At 45.0% G+C, this 11,370-nt stretch overlaps 1 protein-coding gene across 1 annotated transcript in view; it reads right to left on the bottom strand.

The window, feature by feature from the left end:
• The window catches only part of BRCA2 (breast cancer 2, early onset), an 82,747-nt gene extending 77,464 nt beyond the window's left edge, over positions 1 to 5,283 (bottom strand). Inside the window, 2 exon segments of the mRNA XM_006877849.1 lie at positions 3,112 to 3,339; positions 5,220 to 5,283. Of these exon segments, the coding sequence (XP_006877911.1) occupies positions 3,112 to 3,339; positions 5,220 to 5,283 (292 nt within the window).
• Positions 5,284 to 11,370: the final 6,087 nt, after the last annotated feature.

Below are 11,370 nucleotides of genomic sequence, written 5' to 3'. Positions count from 1 at the left end.
AAAAAAAAGCTAACGTGGATAAAGAGAAATACTTTTAACTGATGGTATATGGAGGGGATTATAATCAATGTAAAGAAACAAGTTATATGAATTGTTGAATGTAAAACTGATGATGTGCCCTGTAAACTTTCACTCAATCCACAATAAAAACCTTAAATTAAAAAAAAAAAAAAGAATAGAGCTGAGAAACCTAAAAAAAAAAGATGAACAAGTCCCTGGATGGTGCAGCTCTTCACTGCTAACTGAACAGTTAGAGGTTCAAATCCACCCAGGAATGCCTAGAAGAAAAAGGCCAGGTAACCTCCTTTCAAAAAACCAGCCACTGAAAATGACACCCGTGGTCACCATGAATCAGCATCAACTGCATGGTAACTGACCTTTTAGGTGAGATGAAGTGCCCACCCCTTCTGTGTCATCCACTGTCCAGATCTCCCCTAGGAGACCGTGAGCTCCCAGGGACATGGAGCTTGCCTTGGTCACCACTCTATCCCTAATGACAACAACAATGTCTGGCAGGTTAGGGTCACTCTGCAACCATTGGTTGACTGAATGAGTCAACAGAAATGAGCGACAAAGGGTTCTAAATGACACATCACAAAAAAGAACAATACAAATGTGCACAAGATAATCCTTTTCATGTTGGACACATCTGCTTTTGAAAACAGCAGTATTTGAGCAGGGCTCCTGAAGCTGTAGGCAGTTCTATCAAATCGAATGAACAGTTTTTCAACAGGCCTGAATCCTGGTGTGACATTGTACAACAAACACTGGACAGCTAACCACAAGGTCAGCAGTTCAAACCAAGCAGCGCCTCCTCAGAGACCCACTCCAGAGTCACCATGAGTCAGAACTGACCCCACAGCACTGCACAACAACTACTTCCTGTGTCAGAGGACATCATGTTCGACTGTGTAGGGCAGGGTCCTGCCATCATGACAAGCCCAACACCCAGTGATCTGAGCTGCCCGTGGGGTTTGTCAAACTACAAATCTTTACGAGGACAGACCGCCTCGATCTTCTCCTGTGAAGTGGCTGGTGGGTTTGAACTGCTGATCTTGTTGTTAGCAGTGCAACACTTAGCCCCCTACCCCACAAGCTCCTCAAGTGGTGGACGGCTACTACAAATTTGGTACTTGAGACACTTGATAACAATAAAATGCTCTTAAAAAGTGCTTTCAGGAGATTGTAATCACTGAAATGAAACGATGGTGTAAACCTGATGTTCTCCCATGTAAACAATCACTCAGTTCACAATAAAAACTTGAAAAAACCAGAACTATTTATATGGAATCAAATGGACAATAGCAGATCAAATGCTAGACCCTTACTGGGCAGTGAATTCATGTTAATGGGGGAGAAACAACTCAGAGAAAGAGAGTGAGAATGTTTGCATAGCTTGTATAGTGTAGTAGTCAATGCCACTGAATTGTACAGGCAGAAACTATGAAGGTGGGGTGTGTTTTGCTGTGCATATTCTCAACAACAACAAAAAATAGTGCTTTCACTGATTAGATCATATAATCTCTAATTTAAAGAAGTTCTGGAAAACATAATTTGTATCTATGTTGTTAAAAGGAAGACCAGAGAAATCTAAAACTATTTGTAGCAGCACAGACACAGGTCTCACTATGTTATCATTTCCCAGGAGACAGAAAGAATCCCCAGTAACTCAACGCAAGCACGTAACTACGGAGTCCTGGTGGTACAATGGGTGAAGGGTTCAAACCCAACAGCTATTCCTCAGGAGAAAAGATGAGGCTGTCCATCCTCTAGGGTCACTCCGGGTTTGTTTCTGTTTATACACATGTCACTACACTAAAAGCCCCACTCTGACAAACCATCTCCTTTGTTAACCGGACTGTTGTCATCTTCTCCGTGTTCTCTTGCATAGCGCTTCTAATCAGAAAGAAAACGGACTTAAGAATTAACCAGGCAAAAACAAATTCACGCCTAATCAATGTTTCTCGAATAGCTTGAGGACCTCACCTGTGAGCTGAAGCAAGGTAAGATAGCGCACCTGAGTGGATCACTGACAGCTGTGCCTACCATCTTCCCTTCCAGCCTGCATTCCCCCAAGTGTAGAGCACCCCTCCTCACCCCACTGGCGTCCTAAAGCACAGTGCACAACACAGCTCAGTCTCGTTCACCCTTTGCCCTCCCAAGCCTGCTGCCCCTCCTGGTCTCCCAGCAGTCAGGCTGTCACAGCCATTGAGTCTTTTCAATCCTGCACACTCACACTATGCTCCCACTCCCTACCCAACTGAGCCTTGGAGCAGTGAAAGTGCTTGGTGGCTAACGGAAACTTGGTGGTTCAAGCCCACTAGCGGCTCTGTGGGAGACAGATGCGGCCACCCGCCTCTGTCAAGATGACAACCCTAGAAGCTATAGATCAGGTTGCTGTGAGTCGGAACTGACTCAGTGGTGGTGGTGGTGGTTATGTGCCGTGGAGTCGGAATGGTAACAGGTTTTATATCCACTTTCAACATCATAAGGAGCCCGGGTGGTGCTGTGGGGCAGGTCAGGATTTGCGCAGATAACTGAAGGTCCGTTACCGAGGGAGAGGAGGCTGCCTGTCCCATATAATTTAAAGTCTGGCAATCCCTAAGGAGTTCTGTTCTGTCCTGCAGGGCTCACTAAGAATCGGTATCTACCCCATAGCAGTAGGTTTCATTTGGTTTAACTTATCTCCCAAGTTTCTGTCTTCCTTTTCCAAACAAGTTAGTTCAAACTACAGATGCATGGGCGCTAGCTGGGGAGGTAGTTTCTAATTTGATAGACTGAGCATGAGGCCTGGCACCTTTCGACCAGCACCCCAGGGACGCTTATGGTCCAGGAATCTCCCTTTGAAAACTACAGCTCTGTAGACAGCTGTGTGAGCATCGGGCTGTCTACAGCACTCTACAAGTATGTACTAAATATCTACTATGTATTCCACTTGGTACCAACAACATACAAGGAAATATTTGCTCATTATAACAAACGGATAAAAATGTGCTTCACTGACCTCTGGAGAACCCAGAGAAATACAGCTTGGTTAAATATCAGAAGAAACCCTAGGTTTTTATGTGCACTAAAATCATCATCGAGCAAGCGACAGCACTGTGTATTCACATAGAGATTTTAAAGGCGACCAGGACAGTCACAGACTTATACCTTCATATTTGAACATGAGCGGAGTGGATGCCAACTGGTTATAACAGGGTTTTCTTTGTGGTGTCTTGAAAACGTTTGGTTCATAACTACGGATTTTACACTGAGACTCTTCAACAGGTTCAGATTTATATGGTGGTGCTTCTGAAGAAAGTTCCTCAAACCAAGTAAGGCTTATTGGTCCTAAGTCTGTAAGAAAAAGAAAAATCCCAGTGTGACTGTGATCCGTGACACAGAAAGGTTCCTACATGACTGTGAATGACTGCTGCTGGGAAATACGAACATGCTCTTACAATCTGGAAGATACAACAAAGGGTTCCCAAAGTTACCAGGAATATTCTCTTAGCTATCTTAACTTTACTTTTCTATTTTATATTGACGAATCAGAACCCAAAACCACTCCCAGTAAGAATACATTCCACAGATACGATTCAAATAATTATAGGGACCACACGAGTATCTGTGACAAATTCACAAGGACAAAGGACATGAAGACACTCAAGTAAGTATAAGGAAAGATATGCTGTTAGTGATCTATCCATTCTGTAGAGTAGTGGTTCTGAAAGTGTGGACCGAGGACCATGGAGGGCTGGTCCCCAAGACCCTTTCAGGAGGTCCCCAAGGTCCTAACAATTTTCGTAACACTACTCAGGCGTCATGTGCCTTTTCACTGACATCTGCACAAAGGTGCCAACACAGCAGTCAGGGACGTGGCACCAAACTGCACGAGTTGCCATTTTACTCCTCACAACCAGAGACTTGAGACTTGAAATAGAAAAACTCTTTTTGAATGCCAGTTTCCTGAAGAAAAGAGCACAAGTTAACTGTTACGAAAGCCAACCTGTTTTATATTCCCTGAGACACAACGCGACGTGTGCACAGGCACCATGGCGGTCATGAGCATGAGTGGAACAAGCGCCTTTTTCACGAAACTCCGTTTGTACTCGAAAGAACACCTGCCAGCCACGTTGTTCACACATGTTCTCAAAACCATATGACGTGAGTCACTATCAGGAAACAAGACAGGGTTTGCAGTCTATGGTAAAAATGTGAGCTCTCCGATGATTACTAAAATGTTGGTAAGCTTGGCAACTTGGCTCTTGGACACCCAACAGGGTGACTATGAGTCAGAACCAAAGTTCTGCGTAATGACAGTTAACAATAACTAAAAGAATCCTTTTTTCTATGACATAGCTGCGTAAAACGGGATTGTCTTCAGTTATTTCAGCCAAGACAACATGTGACCATTGAAGAAACAGGAGACTCCAGCTCTCTTCTAAGTCACACATGGAAGAGAGTAACAAAACGTCCAACTATTATTTTTATTGAAAAATGTACTGCGTTTTCATAGAAACCCGGGTTTATTTTTGAGTGAATTACAGCATTTCAAAAAAAAGTTCCTCGCTGCAATTCCTGACGTGAGACGAGACTGCCCTACAGGGTGCTCATGGCCACGCATCACTGCTGGGAGTGGCTTCAGTGCAGTCACATGACAAAACTGCCCTACAGGGCTCTCGTGGCCGCCATGTTTAAAAGATAGCTAGGCCTTTTCTCCCACTGCCAACCTTCGGTTAGAAGGTCAGCACTTAACCATGCACTACCAGGACTCCTCCACTGCCAGCGAGTTGATTCTGACTCACAAAGGGTACAACGGCTCCAGAGAGTTTCCTAGGTTATGAATCTTAACGATGACAACTGGCTGATCTTTGTTCTGAAGAAAAGCTGGTGGGTTTGAAATGATGACCTTCTGGCTTGCAGTCAGGAGCCGAGTGCTTAACCGTTGTGACCCCAGGGCTCCTAGTAATGCTTTAAAAACAGTTCTTCCTACTGCCAATCAAGGGAGTTTCTGGACTACCAAGAAGGGCCTCTGTCGATCTCATTTTGTTAACTGTAAGCAATGATGCCCTTAACTGACATATGATCCTATATGGAGTAAAGTGGAAACAAAAATGAGGAGGACTGGATTGATTTCAGTCAAGCAAGCATCTGAACAGAGGCACGGGGATCAAGTTATAAGGAAAACATTTTCAGAGGCACGGGGATCAAGTTATAAGGAAACTGGTCAATACCTTTGTCGCATCGGGTCTTAAAAATCTCAAAGAAGGTTGGCCTCTCTTTGGCTCCAACAAGCATTTTCACCTGCAGCATCACTCCAACGCTTGATCAGTGATGCTGCAAAACAAGATCAAAATGCGCTTCACAATGAGGAGAATCTGAGGTGCAATCCGAAACACTGAACTTGCCTAAAGTTTACCTCAGTCCCATCTGTAGGGACAATAATCCAATCAAGTGGCCACTGGTGCCACCTTACTGTCCAGTACACAACCATCAGCCACTTAAGACATGGAGTCTTGCTGTAGTTCTGTGGGCTAATGCGCTGGACTGTAATGTAGGTTTGAACCACAAGGTCAGCGGTTCAAGCTCACCAGCCACTCCTTGGAAACCCCATAAAGAGTCGCTATGGGTTGGAACCAATTTGGTAGCACTTAACAACAGTGCGATTCAAGAACAAGATTTTCTATCTTATCTTACAGCACCACACCAGAACTCCAGTGTTTAGTTTTAATCGAAGTAGCCACTAAATCAAACCCAGCGACATAGTGTGGCATCATGGGTTAATGCGCTGCACTGCAAGATGTTTGAACTGTAAGGTTGGCTGTTCAAACTCATCAGTCGCTGCTCAGAAACCCTATACAAACTTGCTATGAGTTGGAACCAGCTCAATGGCACTTAACAAAACCAAACCCAATGCGTCAGGTCGATTCTGATTCAGTGACCCTACAGGACAGAGAACAGCCCCATAGGGTTTCCTCTGTTGTAAATTTTAGGGAGCAGATTGCAAGGTCGTTCTCCCATGGAGCAGCGGAGGGATCAGTGCTTAGCCGCTGTGCCACTAGGGCTCCTCCAATTAGCCAGCATCCAGTCAATTCTGACTCAGTGACTCTGTAAGACCAAGGAGACCTGTTCCATTGGGGCTCCTGAGTGCCAATCATTACCAGAACAGGCAGCCTCAACTTTCTCCCTCGGAGAGGCTGGAGGGTTTGAACTGCTGACCTGGAGGTTAGCAGCCTCTGTTGTTAAGGCATTTCTGACTCATAGCTACACTGTCTAGAGTCTCTAAGGTGTAGCTGGTGGATATGAACTACCAACTTCAGGGTTAGTTTTGTTAAGTGCTGTCCAATCAGTCGTTCGCACCCAGAGTGAGACTGTCTAGGGTTTCAGTGGGGCGGAGGTGAGTTTGAACCTCCAACCTTGTGGTTAGCAGTCCTGTGTTTCTCCTCCAGGACCAGTCAGGAGTCCAGACCCATAGCAACCCTCTATAGGGTTTCCAAGGAGCGGCTGGTGAGCTTGAACCACCGACCTTGAGCTTCAACCTGACTTTGCAGTGGAGCGCATTAGCCCGCAGCACCACCCAGGGCTCCAGGTGGGGGTGATGTGCCGTGGAGTCGGTTCCGACTCACAGCGACCCTGCTGAGGGTTTCTGAGGATGTAAATCTTCCGCGGAACAGCTGGTAGATCCGAACTGCTGACCTTATGGTTCGCAGCCCGACTTGTAAGCACTAGCTACCAGAGCTCCAAGTGAAAAACGCTGGGTAGCGCATGGGCTAAGCACTGGACTACTAACTGAAAGGGCGGTGGTTCAAACCGCCCCCAGGCGCTCCGAGGGGGAAAGACCTGGCAATCTGCTCCTGTACAGACTGAGCCTCGGAAACGTGCCAGGCGGCCGACCGCTGACAGCCGGGGCCCCAAGCCACCCTCACAAAGCCTCCACGCCCAGCTCGGGCAGCCCCTTGGGGTACCGAGCCCCGGCCTGCCCTAAGGGCTCCCTGTATCCGGGTAGGCCACTTCCCCGACTCTGTGGGGCTCCCATCCGAAGCGTCCCCGAGGCGGCGACACCCCCGCCCCGGCGAGACCTAAGGGGACGGACCGTCGCCACGCCGCCGCCACTGACCGGCTCCTCCCGGCGGCGGCGCGCTCGGCTTTCAGGCATCAGTCCTCAGACTTCTTCCCGCTACGCGCAGCTCCGCCTCCACTACCCGCTTTAGACTTTCGCGCCAAAGCCGGTTCTCTGCGCGCAGGACGCGCCGGCGAGGGGACGCAGGACGCAGCGAGCGCGCCACCCGGAAGTCGGGCTTTGCGCGCGCCACCCGGAAGTTGGGTTTTGCGCTTGCAGAGTCGTCCCGTCGTAGGATTGTTGTTGGTGTGATTCGTGTGCTTGTGGTTGTCGCGTGGGTTTTCCTAACCCTGGTGGGTCACTGGTTAAGCGCTTGAAGGCCCCTTCGTGGTCTCCACGAGTGTTTTCCATCTCACTCACCTCCCGTTGTTTGATTCTGTGTCTACACAGTTGGGTTACTGCTGTCACTGAGTGGTGGGCTTGATGTAGGACCGGGCCCGAGACGTCACGAGTCACGTGGTCTTAACACTGCCTGCCGTCTTCTGAGGTCGGTGAGCGAGAATTGGGTGCGAAGTTACACCTGATGAGTCTGAAATGAAAAGGAAAATGTCATTATTATCAGGTGCATCATTTGGAGTCCTGGTGGGGCGCTGTAGGATAAGCACTGCTTGCTAATCTGCAAGGTCTAAGGTTGAAACCTGCTGGCCTCTCCTGGGAAATCGTATGGTGGTGGTCATGTGCCATGCAGTGGATACCGACCCATAGCCACCTTGTACCGGATTTCCGAGGCTGTAAATCTTCACGGGAGCAAAAAGCCTCATTTTCTCGATGAACAGCTGGTAGTTTCGAACTGCTGACTGGAGGGAAATAGAAAATCTTGTCTAATCGCCTTACACGGGGACACATAAGTATTCTGATCAAGTATAAATGTAACGTTATGATAAATGCTCTTTGTTGCTTTCTTGGAAGATGAATTTAGAAAAACACTCATGGTTGCAAAACAAACATTTTATTTTGTAAATAAATATTGAAATTTACATCTTCTTACTGTGCCTAATTCAGAGGATGCAAAATTCAATATTTACTTGCAAAGCAAACTTAACAACAATGTGCCTAATGGACTCCTGGTGTAGTGATGTAGGATAAGCACTGGATTGTAAGGTCGGTTTGAACACAAGGTGGGTGGTTCAGTCTCCTTGGAAACCCTATACAGAGTTGCTATGCGTCTGAAACGACTGGATTAATCCCTTGTTTATTAGCATAGATGGTGACAGTAAGCACCATGTCCCAAGCAACACACAATAAAAAGTGAAACTTACCTGATACATAAATTTAAACTTTCTGTTACATATTTCCAGTAGTTTTGAATACTTACTAGATTAAATTATTGCCCATGTTAGTATCATATTCAATGTATGCTAGATTACATATCATCAGTCAGAACATGGCCAGTGGTAGACTGTGAAACAATCAATTGCTCCTATGCAAATTCAGGCTGAAGCTGAAGAAAATTAAAACAAGTCCACCCCAGCCAAAGAACAACTTTGAGTATATCTCACTTGAATTTAGAGATCATCTCCAGAACAGATACGGTGCATTGATCACTAATGACCAAAGACAGACGAGTTGTGAGATGATATCAAGGCCATCATACATGAAGAAAGCTAGAGGTTATAAATAAAAGAAAGAAAAGACCAATGTGGATGTCTGAAGAGACTTTGAAACTTGATCTTGAACCAAAGAAATTATTAAATGAAAGAGTTTTCAAATGATTTCAAAGGACAACTCAAGAAGACAAAGTGACGTATTATAATGAAATGTGCAACACCCAGAGTTAGAAAACCAAAAGGGAAGAACACACTCAGCATTTCGCAATCTGAATGAACTGAAGAAAACATTCAGACTTCGAGGTATAATATTGAAGGAGTCTGAGGACAGTCCTGGTGTGGCACTGTGGGTTTATGAGCAGGACTGTAAAGTCCACTTGAACTGGGAGACCTGAGGTTCAAGTTCACCAGCTGCTCCTTGGAAACCCTATACAGGGTCGCTATGGGTCAGAACCCGACTCAACGGCACTTAACAAAAACAACAACAACAACATGGACAAAACATTGAATAGCACAAAGAGAAGATGGAAGGAATACAGATTTACTATACCAAAAAGAATTGGTTGACGTTTAACCATTCCAGGAGGTAGCATATGATCAAGAGCCAAAAGTTTGACGGAAGAAATCCAAACTGCATCTTCAATGCATTGCATTGGCAAAAAAAAAAACAGGTTCAGAAATTCATGGGCTCCCAACTGAGATGTTTCAACAAACAGATGCGAAGCTGAAATCACTCATTCATCTATGCCAAGAAGTGTGAAGACAGCTGCCTAGTCAATCGACTCAAAAAAGACCCCTATTTGTAGCCATTCTAAAGAAAGGTGATCCAACCACATTGCATTTAACCTGACAGCAGTCCTCTGGCATAGTTAGCACTATCCGCTGGAGAAGGGAAATCAAGACAAGTAGCTTGCCAGAGTCACCTGGTAACAAGGCCCTGGTTTGAATTCCAGTCAGTTTGACCTCAGTCTCCATACATTTAACCATTCTGTAATTAAACCTGCGTTCACCCTTGAAATCAGAAACTTTTGTGGGGTACCCCCCCTCAGTGTGGACTGAAGAGAACCATTGGCATATCACACACCCTCCTGAAATAAACACATATATATATTGCACTGTTATGTGCCGTGGAGTCAGTTCTGACTCATAGCGACCCTGTACAGGGTTTCCGAGGCTGTAAATCTTTACGGGAGCAGAAAGCCTCATCTTTCTTCTGCAGAACAGCTGGTAGTTTCGAACTGCTGACCTTGCGGTTCACAGCCCGATTCGTAACCACTACACTACCAGAGCTCCTATATATATTGCATATAAACCTTTTATTGACTTAAAAACATTTATTTTTGTTGTGAATTGAGTGATAGTTTACATGGGAGAACATCAGTTTTACACCTATCATTTTATTGCAATTATTACAATCTCCTCCATGCATCATCATTCGACCGTATTTGCTTCTATTCCCTCTGGTTTTTGTTTTTGTTTTTTGGGGGTGATGTACACAAAGCACTCAGGAATATATACTCATTTAAACAACCAAAGGGTACATTCTGCAAGTCTGCCTCCTGGTCGCCAGCATTCAGTCCGTCTCTTTCCATGAATCTAGAGTCCTCAGCTGCTCCCTCTCTCCATGTCCTCATCTCTGCCTCCATCTTAGGTGTTGCTTCTTCTCTGGATAGAGTCCCGCATTCAGCTTGTGCTATTCTTCCTTGATGGTCCTAGGGTCCTCTGTTCCTGGACTGTAAGATTAACTACTCCCTTGTTTTTGTTACAAAACTAATACATTTACAGTTGTGATGATCACAATTAGTCATCATAACAATTCCTCACTATTGAATCGTAAGTCTTATCCCCATCTCCTTTCACCAGACCCATCTAGACAAGATACATACATATATTTTTAAAACCTGTTTTATTGTGGCAAAAGCATCCACAGCCAAAGATAAGCCATTTCAAAAAATTCTAGAGTTCAGTGACATAGGTTACAGTCTCAAGCTATGCTACCATTCTCCCTGTCCTTTTTCAAATAATCCCAACATTATCCTAAATTCACTGCCCCCTAAGTTTCCCCTGCAACCTTTGAGATCCCATGGTCTCATAGGGATAATTCTTTAGCAGCACAATGCTCAAAGCAGATGCACTTTACTCATCAAGATAAGTTTTGATCATTTTGGCTCAGAGAAGATTTCATAATCAGAGGAGGAAGTTGAAAACATGCTTGGTTATCTCCATGAACAACTGCTTCCTTTGTCATGAGGCCAGAAATAAGGGCTGGTACCCGATGACCATTGCTGAACATCTTGATCAAAGATTCTATAGAAAATTCTAATCAAAAGGGGGAAATTTCAAATTCTCAAAGAGAACCACTGAGACTGGGTGAACTCTGGAAACTGTTGCCTTGAAAAAATCTCTCAACTTGAAGCCTTTAGCCTCAGTAATAAGAGGGGGCTTTGAAAAGTTGCTGGAAAAATGGAATGAAAAGATAATGGATGCTTTCCATAAACTTTTTGAAGCCGCTGGTATGTTTTCTCTCACTTTTTGCACAGTGCTTCTGTGCTTCATTCATTTCCTCTGACATAATATAGTTTCTTTTCTATATTCTCCGGCAGCTGCTTAAATCATGTGCTACTTGCATTCAGTTTATTATATGCTTTAAAACAGAATCTCTAAAATGGTAAGCTACTATAGGAATTCATTAATTCACTGCTTATAATGCATGTGTGT

The sequence above is a fragment of the Chrysochloris asiatica genome, unplaced genomic scaffold (assembly GCF_000296735.1).
Source record: "Chrysochloris asiatica unplaced genomic scaffold, ChrAsi1.0 scaffold00638, whole genome shotgun sequence".
NCBI classification, from domain to species: Eukaryota; Metazoa; Chordata; class Mammalia; order Afrosoricida; family Chrysochloridae; genus Chrysochloris; species Chrysochloris asiatica.
This window is presented reverse-complemented; position numbering and strand designations above follow the sequence as displayed.